Genomic DNA, 15,867 nt, shown 5'->3' with positions numbered 1-15,867 from the left:
TATTAACTTATTAAAATGCTCCTGGTTATAATACTAAGGAAGATATTATAAAGAGTATCTCCCTTAATGGTAATAGCCTTACTCGCTAGATATTTAATAAGATTAAATAATTCGCCTATCTCTTTTACCTATTTACCTTACTTACTTAGTAAGACCGAGGTAAAGGGGGTATATTAGAGGGAGCAGACTAACGGTCTAATCCGTATACGTATAAACTCTAGTATAAGAGGTAGGTTAGATATAAGGACTTAAGTTAGGTATCGATATAGTAGAGGAATATTGCCCTAATCGGGATATATAGGAATTAGCACTAATTTAGGGCCACTATAGGTCCTAGATTAATATCTGTCTATATAAATACCCCCTTAATATCGCACAGATAGATAGAAAATATACATTATCGTTTTAACTTAATTATGCCTGCCCTTATCCTTCCGCCCGCGCTCTCAGCTTGCTAAGAGATACCTTTGGTTTTACTCGTACACTGTGGCAAATGAATTCCACTCCTCATCCTGACGTAGACGGCCCAAAGTTTCACGATCCAACATGATCACCACCTCTAGCGGCCTACTTTTTTTTGATGGTAAGACGAGCACCCAACCTTCGTTTGAAGCGATATTTGGTATCCGTACGCCCAAAATAGCACCTAGATTCTGTCCCCACTCCATCTCCATCATATCGTTGAATGCCCCGTTGTCTGTAATTTCCAAGTCTGGGCCTTGGAAGTTATTTGCATCTGGCCCCCTTCAGGACACATACGAGTTAGAATTAAATGTCCCGCCTAGAAAAAAGCCCCATTTAGAGGAGGGCTAAAAGAACGGCTTAACTTACACTCGTTCCGCTTGAGGGGTTGAGTCAAGGGCTCCGATATAACCCCATATCCTATCTGAGGTCCACCAACCGATCGAGTCGCTGATCAGCCTCGCCAGCTCGTGCAGATGCTTCTTAGACTCCACATCCGCTGTACTGACAGTCGTCTTCGCCACGGTGAGGGCGTTGCCGGAGTAGTCGAACGGGAGGGGCGGCGACAACCGCCTCCGAATATCCACCATGTTCACTACCGAGGTTGTCTTGATGCCACGTGCCAGGAGCTGCCGTGCCCTAGAGATGTGGCGCCACAGCAGCGCGCTGAGCACAGTGCTGCCTGTCAACTCCGTCCCTTCGGACGCCGATGGGGGCACCGCGCGCTTGATCGATTGTAGGGACTCCTGGGAGATATTCCAGTATGTAGCCGTCAGCTGGCGGAAGGTCTTCCAGGCAGGGTGAGAAGTATTCCCTTCCAGCGCAATGCGAACCAGCTCTCGCTGCCGGTCCCCGACTAAACCGTCCTTCATCACCGCGTAGTTTGTGAGCTCGGAGATGTGTATATCGCCGCTGCCATGAGTAGCGGAGACCTGGGTCCGGTCCAGGCTCTCGGGCTTAATGACGTCCGAAACTAGACGGCCGTCGGCAATAGCCGCCACGTTTTTGGCCCACACCTGTACGAATACAAAAAAAGCCTTACCGTCCATTACGGCGTGGTGAAAATTGGTAACCTATAGGATCAGTTACGAGCTTGAATCTAAATAGATAGTGATTTGAGCATGGGCTTTATTTACCAGTAACAACCCACCAGTGATGAAAGAAGCCTGGATATTTAGCACTGGACAACGTTCCCTATTGTGATACCTCGGTTCTGGCACGAGCTCCAAGACGGGAAGGGACGCCGGCGCAAACCTTCGGCGCTCGAGGTCCTCGATGTCGAGCTCGGGGTACTCGCGCACGTGAAACCACACCCCTCCACCTTCGACGGTCTCTAGCTGGACGGTTCCGCGCTCATGGTTGTCGGGAACAACGTCCGCAGCGAGGAATGGCATCTCCTCAATAGTGTTGACGAGTCCGCCCTGCAGGTCCTGGATGATGGAGTCCCGCCAGTCGGCCGACTCGACCCGGAAGATCAGGACGATGGGACTCACGAAGCGGTTATCAAGCTGGTCAAAGGGCGAGAGCTTGGTGTGACCAGGGATTAAGGGAACCCTGCTGGGCTTGAGAAATTGCGAAATCATGACGGAGCGTGAAATGAATAGGGTAAACCCTAACTTGCAGAGCCCCCCCTCCGCCGAGAATAGATACAATACTATAATGAGGTGAGCGGGCTTGACAGGAAAACAAATAGATGGATCATTCCCAATAGAATATTATGATTTGAGGGATTGCCCGGTCATGACAATGGTAGGATATTCTAAATTCCGGGACGAATTAACTTACAACCCTAGTGAGGATTCTTAGTTTTTGGTCCCTTTTCTCGTATCTTACGACCAACTAACAGCGGCTGATCTGCATGCCAATGCCCCGCTAGTGTAGACTCAGGCCTTTAGCGTTAGCGTCTGCGTTGTCATTTAGCGTAATCGGCATTTAGCGTTAGCGTCTGCGCTGGCAATGCAGCGTCATCGCAGTGTTTTCTTCCACGTAGATTTAGTACAGCACTTTTGCCCCGGCTTCCAAGTCTGAGACAGGCTCTATCTGCCATAAACCAGCCGAACTTCCTTGCCACCACACCGCCTGATTCAGTTTCTTTTCTGCAGTGAAGTAGAAATATAAAAGAAAACTCCGTCGATTGTTACGAATTAGTTGCTTATTTCCTAAGATATTAGGATTCTTTTAGTTGAAGTAGAGTAACGACGTCGCCCTTACTTCCATAAGAAAAGACGAGAACAAGTGCTGAGCATGTCATCCTCGACAAACCGTGGTGGTGTGCTTCCAGATGCCGTTGCCATCGTGGGCATGTCGTGCCGTTTCTCCGGCATTGCAACATCTCCCGAGGGCCTCTGGCAAATGCTGTCCAAAGGACTTACAGGGTGGGCAACTAGCGGGAAGAACCGATTCTGTCTGGAGTCGTTCTGGCATCCTCAATCAGATCTTAACGGCTCGGTAAGTGAGAAAACGATTGGTATGATAGTCCTAACGTAGAAGTTTGGAAAGTCTTACTGGGGTCTGCAGTTCAATACTCGTGGATTCCATCTCCTCAACCAGGATCCGGCATTATTCGACGGTGCTTTCTTCCACATACCAAATATCGAAGCCAAAGCCATGGATCCACAACAAAGAATGATGCTTGAAGTTGCATACGAAGCTTTTGAAGATGCCGGAATTCCCTTGGCAGATCTGGCAGGTTCCGATACGGCCGTATACTGTGCTGTGTCGCATCATGACTACGAGAAAATCTTGGGTAGAGATCCGGAGGTGTCACCAAAGTCAGTAAAGATTAATAACTGGTGCGATTCAGTGTCAATGCTAACGAGAAGAAAAAGATATCGGTTCACAGGAACGGTATGGCCTAATTATAACCCAACGTATACTTCCAAAAAGTGTGGCTAAGATTTAATTAGGGGCCATCAATACTCGCAAACCGCGTGTCTTACTTTTTTGACTTGCACGGGCCTAGTATGGCCATCGATACGGCCTGTTCCAGTGGCTTGGTTGCCATACATCAAGCCTGCCAATCGATTCGTACTGGAGAAGCTAAACAGGCTCTCGTTGGAGGCGTAAATCTTATTCTTGATCCCGACCAAGTCAGCATAATGTCGTCCATGTCGTAAGTGCGTTTGGTCATGTTTCTCTCTGCACCAACTCTTTTTAACCATAATCACAGATTTTTATCTGCTCATGGGCGCTGCTACTCTTTTGATTCTCGCGCAGATGGGTACGGAAGAGGAGAGGGTGTTGCTGCCGTCATGCTCAAGCCGTTGGACCAAGCCTTACGTGACGGTGATGCTATTCGAGCCGTCATACATGGTAGCGGTGTTGTGCAGGATGGTCATACCGCAGGCATTACCATGCCCTCCAGTGAAGCACAAATGAACATGATCAACAAAGTCTACAAACAGGCAGGCCTGAACCCGAGCGACACAGCTTATGTCGAAGCACATGGTACGTGACGAGACATATGTCATATCTTGGTGTGCGTTCTACCACTTACCATTAAAGGAACTGGAACGACTGTTGGGGACAAACTTGAAGCCGCTGCCCTGCGAGATACGTTTTGCAAAAACCGTAGAGAAAGAACAACTCCTTTACTCATCGGCTCTGTCAAGGCCAATATCGGCCACACAGAAAGCGTGGCCGGGCTAGCAGGTGTGATAAAAACTGTTCTGATGCTTGAGAAAGGCCTCATACCACCTAATCCAACCTTTATCAAGCCGAGCGACAGCATTCCGCTTGAAACCTGGAATATAGATGTAAGTCGCTTATCCAAGACTGGCGGTATATCTCATACGTGCGCTCCCAATCCCCACTCCTTTATTTACAAATATACACCAGCAAGTTCTAATGCGATGAGACATAAGGTGCCAAAACAATTGATTCCTTGGCCGGAGCATAAATTACGTCGAGCATCCGTAAACAGCTTTGGATATGGCGGCACAAATGCTCATGTCATCCTCGCAGCTCCCGTTCGTCGGGATCCATCATCAACTACTAAAGAGCCGCAACTAGTAGTGAAAGCACCGCAGCCGCAGCCACCATGGCCCCGTCTCTTTGTTTTATCCCACGCACTCGAGTCGGGAGTGAGGGAGGCTGCTGCTAACCTGCGGCGACTCGTTGCCAACCTTGACGGAACCTGCCGGTCCCTGGACAGCCTTGCCTTCACACTCTGCCGGCGCTCGGTCTTGAATTACCGCTTATTCTTTACCGCTTCAACCCAGCTGGAGCTTATTCAGGAACTCGATCGTGAAAAGACTGGCCGAAATCGAATCCATGGCCATGCGCACCCCCCTAAGTTGTGCTTTGCCTTCACAGGTCAAGGCGCTCAGTGGGCAGGCATGGCTTGCGGCTTGCTCTCCACAAGTCCGGTCTTCAAGCAGTCTATGCAACGATCCGAGGAGACGCTGCTGCAGTTAGGTGCCAATTGGCAGCTGATCCAAGAGCTGTCCAAGCAGGACGGCAGTCGGATCAATGAAGCCGAGCTGTCCCAGCCGGTTTGCACTGCCGTTCAGGTCGGGTTGGTAGACATGCTAGCAGCCTGGAACGTGTTTCCTGCGGGCGTTGTTGGACACAGCTCCGGCGAAATCGCCGCTGCTTATGCTGTCGGAATGCTTTCGGCCGAAGACGCACTGAGCGTTGCATATCATCGCGGCATGCACGTTAGGAGGCTAAAGGAACTCTATCCTGATCTCCACGGTGCCATGCTCGCGGCGGGTATCTCGGCAGCCGACGCGCAGGCTTACCTTGTGGACGATCCTAGCGCTGGAAAGGCCATCGTTGCTTGCGAAAACTCTCCTTGCAGTGTGACAATTTCCGGGGATGAGAAGGCCGTGTCAATTGTTCAAGGGAAGCTGGCAGCAGATCAGCTCTTCAATCGCAGTCTCGTCGTTGAGGCAGCGTACCATTCTCACCATATGGAGCTCGTTCAAGAACTGTATTGGGCCTCGATACAAAATGTCCAATGTAGTCGACGCCGGCGCGATGTCCATATGATCTCATCCGTCTATGGCGAGGAGGTCCAAGATGCCGATCTAGATGCCCACTACTGGTGCAAGAATCTGACATCCCCCGTCCGTTTTGCTGATGCTCTAGCTAAACTTCTCCGATTAACCCGAGATAAAGACCAAGGTGCGGTCGTAATTGTCGAAATTGGCCCTCACTCGGCATTGGCTGGTCCGATCAAGCAGATCGTCAAGGGATCAAACCTGAAACACATAGACTATCTCTCAGTTCTTGTCCGCAAACAAGATGCCAGCAACACAGCCATCACAGCAGCTGGCAGGCTCTTCCAACTCGGATATGTCAGTCTTGACCTAGATACCATCAACGATCCACATGGCAACGCCGAGAAACGCATCCTCTCCGACCTGCCACGGTACGGCTGGACGCATAAGACGGAGCATTGGAGCGAATCCCGCCGCAGTGCAAAATACCGACTCCGCAAGTTCCCAAGGCACGACCTCCTGGGAACTGCCGCCATGGATAGCCTCTCAGAAGAGCCGACGTGGAGAAACTACCTGCGCCTCCAGGAGCAGCCATGGCTGGTGGGACACTCGATCGGAGGGTCGATCGTGTTCCCTGCCGCCGGGTACCTGGTCATGGCACTGGAGGCTCTCAAACAGGCTACCTTGCAAGGCTCAAAGCCCTGGAAGAATTTGCGAGTCATGTTCCAGAATGTGAGATTTGGAAGCGCTCTGATCATCCCTGGGGACTCCCACGTGGAAACCGCATTCTCCTTGCGACCACACGCTTCCAACAACTCATGGAAAGAGTTCCGCGTATTTTCCATCACAAGCAACGGCGACTCGGCAGAGCATTGCCGCGGAATAGCAACCACAGTGCCCCAGAGTAGCCGAAAGAGAGATTTGACTGACGGAGGCACTATATCTTTCATCGATGACGTCTCCCGACAAAGTCAGATACGATTGGATCGTCGTAAACTGTACAGAGAGCTCCGAGAAGTGGGTATGGAGTACACTGGACTGTTCGCTGCGAGCAACGGAGAAACTAGAGCATCCCAGTCGGGGTCAATAAGCTGTTTTCCAATTCCAGACGCGCAGTTGACCATGCCCTCCCAGTATCAGCAATCTCACTGCATCCATCCTTCGACGTTGGATCTCTGCTTCCAGTCGGCCTTCCTCATCATGAAAACAGCAGGACTCCTCGGCAGCTCTACTGTGGTTGCCTCTATCAATAGTCTAGAACTCCATACCGAGATTCCTTCCAAGCCGGGGCAGGAGCTGCATGTCTCGACCAAGCTACAACAGCACGGTCGCTCCAAAGTGATCACAGACACAGCTGTGAGTCGTTTTCGAAACGGAAAACCCTCCGTGTTCATGAAGATCAACGGATTGGTCCTCGCAGGTGCGGGGGGCCCTCTACAGGCTGGAACATCCCAGCGCCCCGAAGGAGAATCTCTTACCCATCGAATCGAATGGTCGATTGATGCCGATTTGGCCGATTCAGGAACCGTCATCAAGCACTGTCAACTCGAACAGGCAGAGCTGATGTTAAGTGGACCCAATCGCATCTGCGAAGAGTACGCCAAGATTCTCGTTCAGCAAACGATCGCGTTGGTTGAACGTATAGAGGGCGAGCAGCTCAAGATAAATGGACATTTTGTCAAATTGCTTGAGTGGATGAGGGCGGTCAGCAGTACCAATCCGCCTGCCACTGCCACAGCCGTAAATGCCACAGTCGTAAAGAACCTGGAAGAACAAGTCAAAGCAACTGGTGCTCTCGGCGAGATGCTCGTCCACATTGGCCCACATCTCATAGATGTTCTCCAGGGGGATACCGAGGCCTTGGGATTACTCCAGGAGGATGATCGCCTCTATGGCATGTACAGCTACGAGAACTATGATAGGTGTCACCGGCAGCTCGCCAAATACGTCCAGCTCTTGCAGTTCAAGAATCCGAATCTGAGAATTCTTGAAATCGGTGCCAGAACAGCGAGCACCACTGTATGGATCCTGGAGGCTCTGTCCGCGGCGTCACCCGACTCGTCGGGAAGGCCCAAGCTGGGTGGGTATACCTTTACTGACATCTCCTCTGGCTTCTTCGCCAAAGCCCAGGATAAACTCAGCAAGTACGGCGAGTTGATGGAGTTCCAGAAGCTCGACATCGAGCAACCCCCAGCTCAGCAGGGCATCCAGCTGGGCTCGTACGATCTGATCATTGCGACCAACGTCCTCCATGCGACTCGTGACGTGGGAAACACCCTGCATAACGTTCGTAGCCTGCTGAAGTCTGGTGGCCGCCTGGCCCTCCTGGAGTTCACGGTCCCAACTGTGCACACCGGCTTGATCTTTGGCATGCTTCCGGGCTGGTGGCTGTCCGACGATGGCCGGAAGGGGGGTCCACTCGACGTATCTACCTGGGACGAGAGCCTTCGCTGTTGTGGTTTCTCAGGGGTCGAGGTGGAACTCCCTGATTTCTACACAAGAGCTGAGCACGAATTGAGTCTTTTAATATCGACAGCGGGCCAAGAAGAAAGGCCACTGGATGTTGAGCCTACCGGTGTCATGGCTGGGAAATATCGAAGAAATCTCTCCATCCCCTCGGACCACAGCAGCTCCGTTGACGAGTCACTATGGACGCCAGTATCGGATGATCTCAACACCCCAGATGCAGGAACGGTAGCAACAACAATAAGTTCCAGCTCACCACCCAAGGAGGAGTTTGATGACGGTCGAATCGTGCACATCGTACACGGCGAGTCCGAAGAACGCGTCGCCGACCACCTCACGAAGCTATTTCGCGGAGTCAAAATTCCTGCGAAGAAAATTGACCTGGCTACTTGTCAAGTGGACTACGGCCAGCCCGTGGTGGTACTCCTGGAAGTGAAAGGCCCATTCCTGGCTATATGCTCGGAGAGTGAATGGGAGCGAGTGCGGCAACTGTGTCACCTGTCAACAGTAGTACTCTGGGTCACCGCTGGAGCTGCTATTGAAAGCTCCAACCCGATGTCGTCTCTTATCACCGGACTCTCCCGTTGCCTCAGATCCGAAGACCACTCTACCAGATTCATCACGCTAGATCTCGAAGCCAAGTCAGATCTAGAGCAGACTCTGGGATGGGAGCTCGCTGCTTGTCGGTGCATCTTTAAAATCTCTCAGCGAGTTTTCCACGGCCCAGATACAAAGCGGGAGCCACTGATCGAGGAATGGGAGTACGCCATTCGCGAGGACGAAATTCTGATCCCCCGCCTCGTCGCAGATCACCACATGGACAGCTACATCCGTGACAGCGTGTCTCACTACCACCCGCGGCAGGATAAAAAGGGTCTCCGATCAGGCCGCGCCCTGGGCCTGAACATTCATATGCCGGGGCTCCTAGACACGCTATACTGGGAAGACTCAGATAGGCACTCGCGGCCTGTCGGATCAGAGGAGGTTCGAGTGGAGCTCGACTTCATCTCGCTCAACTTCAAGGACGTCATGACCGCCATGGGACAGCTGGGTGGTCACTTGGCTTTGCTCCTAGAGGGTAGCGGCAGGGTTGTCGAAATCGGGGAGGGCGCCTCGGGCATGTTTGCCGTCGGGGATGCAGTCTACGTGCTCGACTTTGACGGCGTCGCGACGACGTCCAACATTCACTGCTCCAACGTCCATCGGATGCCTCCAGATGTGAACCTCGAGATGCCTGCCGCGGTCGGCATCGCCTACGCAACAGCGTACTACTCCTTGGTTAGCCGGGGACATCTCCAAGCCGGGGAGAGGGTCCTGATCCACTCAGGGGCCGGCGCCGTCGGTCAGGCGGCGATTACGTTGGCGCAGAAGATGTGCGAGGCTGGCGAGATATTTGTGACAGTGGGCAGCGACGAGAAGCGCGAATTTGTCAAGAACAGGTTTGGCATTCCGGAGGAGAACATATTCTCCAGCCGCGGGCTCGATTTCTACCAAGGCATCCTCCAGCGCACCGCAGGCGAGGGCGTAGACGTCGTGTTAAATTCGCTCAGCGGCGAATCTTTGCAGAAAAGCGTCCAACTCCTAAGCCCTCTGGGCAGGTTTGTCGAGATTGGTAAGAAAGATCTGTTGTCTTCGGAATCCAGGCTAGAGATGCGGCACCTCGAAAGGAACATCCAATTCTCGACGGTGGACTTGACGCTACTCGGGCGAAGACAGCCAGCTCAGCTCCGCGAGATTTTCGCCACAGTATTGGACCTGGTCACTCGGGATAAGATTGCCATTATCAATCCCATAAAGGCTAAATCCATTTCCGAAACGGAAGAAACCTTCAGATTAATGCAAGCCGGGCAGCACATGGGAAAGCTACTGCTCAGAGTCGACCCTGAGGCATACATCCCCGTGAGTTTTTCATATTGATATTAAACAGCATATTTGATAAGTTGCAATCTAATTTAACATATGTAGGTACAACCCCCGAAACCAACAGCTGTAACGCTCAGTGCACACAGTTCGTATTTGGTAGTCGGTGGCACTGGAGGTCTCGGTAAAGCAACACTCCGACTCCTAGTCAATCTTGGCGCGAAGAGGCTTGTATCGATCTCACGTTCCGGCTTAGACAGCCAGACAACGAAAGAAATGCTCGAAGAAATGTCGTCAAGGGGAGTCGAGGTCACTGTACACAAGGGAAGTGTACTAGACAAAGCTTTACTCAGAACCATGAGCGAACAATGCAAAGAGCATCCCATACGTGGTGTTGTTCAGGGAGCCATGGTATTACAAGATTCCCGGATAGAGGAAATGACATATGACGAGTGGCGAGCAGCGATCGATCCCAAGGTCTCCGGTACTTGGAACATACATGAAGTCTTTGGAGATACGCTCGACTTTTTTGTTCTCTTTTCGAGCAGCGGCGGCATCATCGGGTCTTTCGGCCAAGGCAACTACTGCGCGGGTAATACTTTCCAAGACGCCTTTGCTCGTTATCGAACAGGAATGGGTCTGCCAGGTAGGTAAACACTAGTATTTTCCATGCATACTTTAACAAATGTTGGATACAGTACGTACGGGTTACTCACATTTGCTTTCCAGGCCGTTCAATCGATATTGGGTTCGTAGAGGGCGAAGGCTACACTGCGGAAAATGAAGTCGCGGCAGACTTTGTCAGGCGCCAGGGCTTGACGTCGTACCGACTCCAAGAGTTCCTGGTGACGGTCGAAGAGGCGATCAAAAGACCCGTCGGGGCTGCCCCGGCCGAAGCTCAACTACTCTGCGGCATAAGTAGGGCTGACCCGGCTTCTAGCTCACAAGAGGCGGCTCTGCAGAGGCCAGACCCTAAATTTTCCCACATTTGGAGGAAGCAGGGTGCTGCGTCTCAGGACCAGCGAACTTCAGCAGCATCTGCCAGCCAGATCGATGTCCAGGCCGCCCTACGCAGTTGCACAAGCGCTGCCGAAGCATCGGAAATGACCCTGCAGGCCGTCAAAATGAAGCTTGCCCGCCTCCTGGCTGTCCCAGCCAAGGATATCTTGGTCGACCGGTCGGTTGCGAGTCATGGCATGGACTCGCTCGTGGCGGTGGAGCTTCGCAACTGGATCTCGGCTTTCCTGGAGGCGCACGTCCAGACGGTTGAGCTTATGAGCTCCATGTCCTTTACGAATCTGGCATTGCTCATCGCCAAGAGGAGCCACTTAATCCAGCCTAGGGTGTTTGCCGACTAGACGTAAGAACAAATATATATCTATATCTATATCTATATCAAAAGGTACGTTTTGGGGCGGGGTTGGACAGGTCTCAGGCGCATTTGCTCGGTATTAGCAAGAATAAGTAGCTTGTTAATTTATTTAGCAACTTTTATACCATTGATAGCATAGTGATTAGAACCATTCGTAGGAGGCAACGCAATTCACGGTCGGTACCCCTGCTCAGCCCTATTGCTCCTGGCCAATTCTTGGTCGCCATCCCTGTCGACCATAGTCCGTACGAGCACATGCAGATCCAACTATACTTGTCGCGTTACGAGTACGAAAAGGTGCATAGAGTTTTCTGTTATTGACTGCTCTGCCGTGATCGTTCCTTCTCTCTAACAAAAGCGACTTCTTATAGTTCTGTCACCTGTGGCTGCCTTGGGGTGGCGATGTCATGTCGCCACCCAGGCCGCCTAGATGACGTTATTATCTAGAAGGTTCGATGCCACTACTTACCAACGACGTTCTGAAGACCCCTGACATATCCTTATACGTGACAATACTGCAGGTGCGCGGGGCGTCCAGCCGAGATGAACATAAAACTGGGGGTTCGGTTGTATTTTTTACTGAAATCCCGTACGATTGCTTTTGTATCTAGCCAAAAATGAGGCATGTGATAAGAGTCACCATCATTGCAACCGTCCAGTCCTTGGCAGCTTGCAAAGGTTCTCAAGCCTAGCCTTGTTGTTGGATGTGTCTACCAATATATATTGTCCCTCCGCGTCCGTGCCTCTCGTCACTCACCGGTCTACCCTTCCATTTCTCGCTGGGCTTATATTCCCCGTCGTGATCATAAAGACGGTATTGTTGCTCATACTTAGGCCTATTATCCTCGACTTATTATAGCTCTGCTCCGCCGCTCTATACCCAACATTGCAATAAGACCCTAACACCATCAGCCCCTATCTCGATTAGTACGATAATAGCGATAGTAAGTCTTATTAGGAGATCCGCGAATACTTTAACATTACCCTAGAGCAGTTTATAAGCTAGAACCCTTCTATCGGTGCATGCCCGCAGACTCCTCTTAGGAAGTGTTCCTCGAGTTCTAGGCTCTAGCCACGATATATAGCGTTATAGAGGTCCGCTAGATCCCCGGTCACACTAAAATCCCGGGCAATAAGCAGGCGGACGCCCTAGCAAAGGCGACCACCTCTCTACCCGAGCCTGCAGACGCTCTCCCGACACTGGCCCATCTACGCAGGACTGCCCGGCAGCAGCCCAGAGACGCGTTTAAAGCCTGGTAGGACGCCTCTGCACCCGACCAGTATAAGCCACTGCATCTTAAGCCAACCACCGGCTGCCCGCCTAAGCTCGAGCTCCCGCGACCTATACTCCACCACCTGCTCGCGGTAAGGTCCCGCCACGGAGACTTTGCCGACTACTACGAGAGATTTAACCACGACGACGCGCAGCTAATATGCTTATATAGCCGACGAAAAGAGCTAAACTATCTCTTCTATTATCGAAAGATCCTACCGCGGTATCGGATAAGGCTAATACCCTTACCGACTATAGTAGTTAATCGTGCAATAGGTAGAGACTTCGATAAGTTCGTTAAGCTAGCGAAGGTAAGCTCGTTCTTTAAATAGGTATATCCTCGCTACTAGGCGAATAATGTTCTCTTCTTTCCGTTCTTTTATAGTATTACTATCCTACGATCCGTTTAGGCGGAGGGTGCGTTACTACCCTTTTGCCCGCCCGGGTTAATTAAGGCTGCTCTCGTAGTCTCCGACGACGGTCTCGTATAGACCTATTAAATAGCATAATTTAATGCCGCGCTTAGACGACCCGCTAACGGGCACCGAGCACGAACTATAGCGCCTTAGAGCCGATAAAATGCTAGATAGTAGCTTTATTTACTTTTCGCGACTAGAGAAAGGAGGGACGCGAGGGGGCAATCTCTAAGGAACCTACTAGAACCTATATCGATAATATAGGATAGTCCTACTAGCTTAGCACGTCCTATGCCCCTTAGGGACCTAAGCGGCCTTACGGCCGCTAGACGGAAAATATACTACTACTACTACTACTACCCTTTTATTAGTCTCGATTGCCGGCTATAGAGGTATTAATCTTATTATATCGTGCTATAAGAGAGACTCGCCGCTTTAAATACGACGACGACGTCTAAGCTATCGACTGCTATAACTACGACTACGACTACTACCGCCTTAGGCCCCTCCCCTATACTATACCCTACCCCCCTTTCGGTAACACCCCCCTTTTAGTAGTATAAATAAAAAAGTCCCTACTAAAAGTCTACTATTTAAACTATATAAAATATTACTAGAACTTAAGAATAAAAATATAAAGATTATATTATTTTATAGAGAAATAAACGCCCTTATTTATACTAGCGCTATTTTACTACTCTCGTATATTTAGTAGTAATAAAAAGAGCCTTAGGTGCCGCCTTAACTTCTATTATTAAAGCTAACTCTACTTTTAAGACCTCCTCCTCCTCGGTCTTAGAATTTAGTATAATAGGTATTCTTTAACTTCTACTTTATAGAATAGCTTCCTAAGCTACTAAAGCTTTACTAAGAGTTATAAACCGTTTAATAAGGTTCGGAATTACTCTCCTCTTCTTACTTCTCTATAGCTAGGCTACTTTTACCTCTAGCTTCGCTATTCTATTACTATACTTAGCAACCGTTTATTCTTAGGCTTTAAAGCCTTCTTACTATTACGGCGTAATACCTTTAAGTATTAAGAGTCTTATCCTTTAAGAAATCGCGAACTTAGTAGCTAGTTCTTAGGTATATTATTAGGAGCTAAAAGTAGCATAGAATTTATAGATATCTCTACTATATCTATATAAATTTCTATATACCGTAATACCTTAGATTGTAAAATTCGCTAATTTCTAGTAACCCTCTAGCTAGAAAAAAGATTCTTTATAGTTATTCTAACTTTATATACTTTAGTATATACCTATATAAAATTAACCTTATTAATAAGCGTAGAATCCGTTAAATAGGTTATTTTTATAAGTTCTTTTCTATACGCCGTCTTAATAGTATTAAGAATATATTTATTTAACGGCTTAAGGTTATAAGAGTAGTAAGAAGGAAGGTAATAGTAGTAGGCATTATTTAAAACGTATATAGCTATCTATATATCCTTATCCCGGTTAATAGTAATTTCTAGGTAGATAAATATAGAAACGCACCGTTTTATAGCTTTTATATCTATCTAATATAATTAGTCTAGCATCTAACTTATTAGTAGGCCGTATTATAAGAAATAAACTCTCTTAAGCTACTTAATAGTAATAAGCTATCTATCTATTAGTTAGGCGAGGTAATATAATACTAGTCGGTTATTTTACCGAATTCTATTATAAATTAATATTTCTAGAGTTCTTTACCCTTAAAAGTAATACTAGGAGTAAGGGCACGGCCGTCCGCGGTAATAGCTTCGATAAATAAGGCCTAGTTATAGGGCTATAGTCCCTTTAAAAGGGCCTTCCCTTTTAGGTCTATAATCCTAGCTATAAAACTATTTAAACCTAGTAAAAAGAGGCTAGGTAGTTTAAATATTAAGCGGTAAATTAAACGCTTACTAAAGCTAAATATAATACCGCCCTATAGTATTCTCTAGTTTAATCCGCTTATACCCCTTATCCTTAATATCGAAGTACTAGTAAACCGCCTAAGGCGTAAAAGCGTTAAACTTATTAGCTTCCTAATATCTTTTACGCTTATTTTTAATCTCTAGATAGCGATTAATAAATTTAGTAGACCGGTATAGCCTACTATCTACTTATTATTTAGTTATATTATAGAGTTTCTACGTAGGCGCGGATCGCTCTATAATAAGGAGCAGAGCTAAGAGACTCTTAATAGATAATCTAAGAGATAAGCTAAGCCTTCTAATTCTTTCTTAAGTGTTTATAAGCCTAGATTTAATTAGCCGGGGCTGCTTAGTTTATTATTAGTTAGAAATAGACTATTAAGGTATATCGTACTTTTAAGTAGCGCGATACTATAAAAAGACGTTATTTATAATTTAAGATATAATAATTATATTCTCCTCCTTTATATAAGTATATCGAAGCCGTTTTAAGGTTATTTTAGATATATAGTAGAGGGATAATAAGAATAATTATAATTAAGAAGGAAAGGAAGATTATATAGCTAAATAGTAATTTCGCGCGTAACGTTAACCTAGACTATAGCGCCCTATATAAATATTTAATCGCCTAAAAGTAGAATTCGGTTAATTCTTTATTTATTTTAAGTAACTACTTATAAATATCTTTTAAGTTAGCTATAATTAATATAAGTAAAATAGTAGACTTTTTATAAATTTTTTTAATTACGCTACTAAAAGGGGGGTATTACTAAAAGGGGGGTAAGGTTTAGTATAATAAGGAGATACTTATAATTATATAGTACTTATAAGAGTCTTTAACTATTATTATCGCGAAGACTATTACGCTACGTAGGCAAAAGTAGAACGCGCTCCGATAGGTGCGCTGTAAATGATATATATCTAGCAACCGCGTCTTCCGACACACCCCCTCAGGGATCGCGGCTCCGCCGGGAGCCCTAGTCCGTAGCCTAAGACGCGGGAGTCGAACACCAAGCACCGCGCCAATAACCCAAGGAAATCTAAGAGAGGTAGTTGCCTACGGGGGATTAAACCCCGCACCGCGCGTAGTTACCGGAAGTTATAGGGGTAGTGTGCTATCCCCTCCCGGGCTTATAACTCTCGCGAAGAGAGATACGAGAAGTGCATAAAAA

The 15,867-nt window shown here is 48.3% G+C and overlaps 2 protein-coding genes across 2 annotated transcripts; one reads left to right on the top strand and one right to left on the bottom strand.

The window, feature by feature from the left end:
- Positions 1–673: 673 nt before the first annotated feature.
- On the bottom strand, positions 674–2,045 carry HRG_02323 (transferase family domain-containing protein; the record flags this gene model as incomplete). Its single annotated transcript, XM_044860794.1, has 5 exons — positions 674–744; positions 832–886; positions 972–1,435; positions 1,505–1,535; positions 1,599–2,045. The coding sequence occupies 5 exons, from the start codon at positions 2,043–2,045 to the stop codon at positions 674–676; spliced, it is 1,068 nt and encodes a 355-aa protein (XP_044724427.1).
- A 718-nt stretch (positions 2,046–2,763) lies between these two features.
- Positions 2,764–11,089, top strand: HRG_02322 (acyl transferase domain-containing protein; the record flags this gene model as incomplete). The annotated part of the gene is made up of 17 exons (XM_044860793.1): positions 2,764–2,910; positions 2,980–3,031; positions 3,101–3,233; positions 3,285–3,309; positions 3,369–3,574; positions 3,632–3,682; positions 3,827–3,909; positions 3,967–4,113; positions 4,777–5,634; positions 5,680–6,137; positions 6,540–6,761; positions 6,846–7,980; positions 8,065–9,770; positions 9,837–9,860; positions 10,134–10,142; positions 10,209–10,377; positions 10,461–11,089. 17 exons carry the CDS (start codon positions 2,764–2,766, stop codon positions 11,087–11,089), a joined length of 6,054 nt encoding a protein of 2,017 aa, XP_044724426.1.
- Positions 11,090–15,867: the final 4,778 nt, after the last annotated feature.

Source organism: Hirsutella rhossiliensis (assembly GCF_020360975.1).
Source record: "Hirsutella rhossiliensis strain HR02 chromosome Unknown scaffold00002, whole genome shotgun sequence".
NCBI lineage: Eukaryota > Fungi > Ascomycota > Sordariomycetes > Hypocreales > Ophiocordycipitaceae > Hirsutella > Hirsutella rhossiliensis.
Note: the sequence above shows the minus strand (reverse complement) of the source record. Positions and strands in the feature narration are given on the sequence as shown.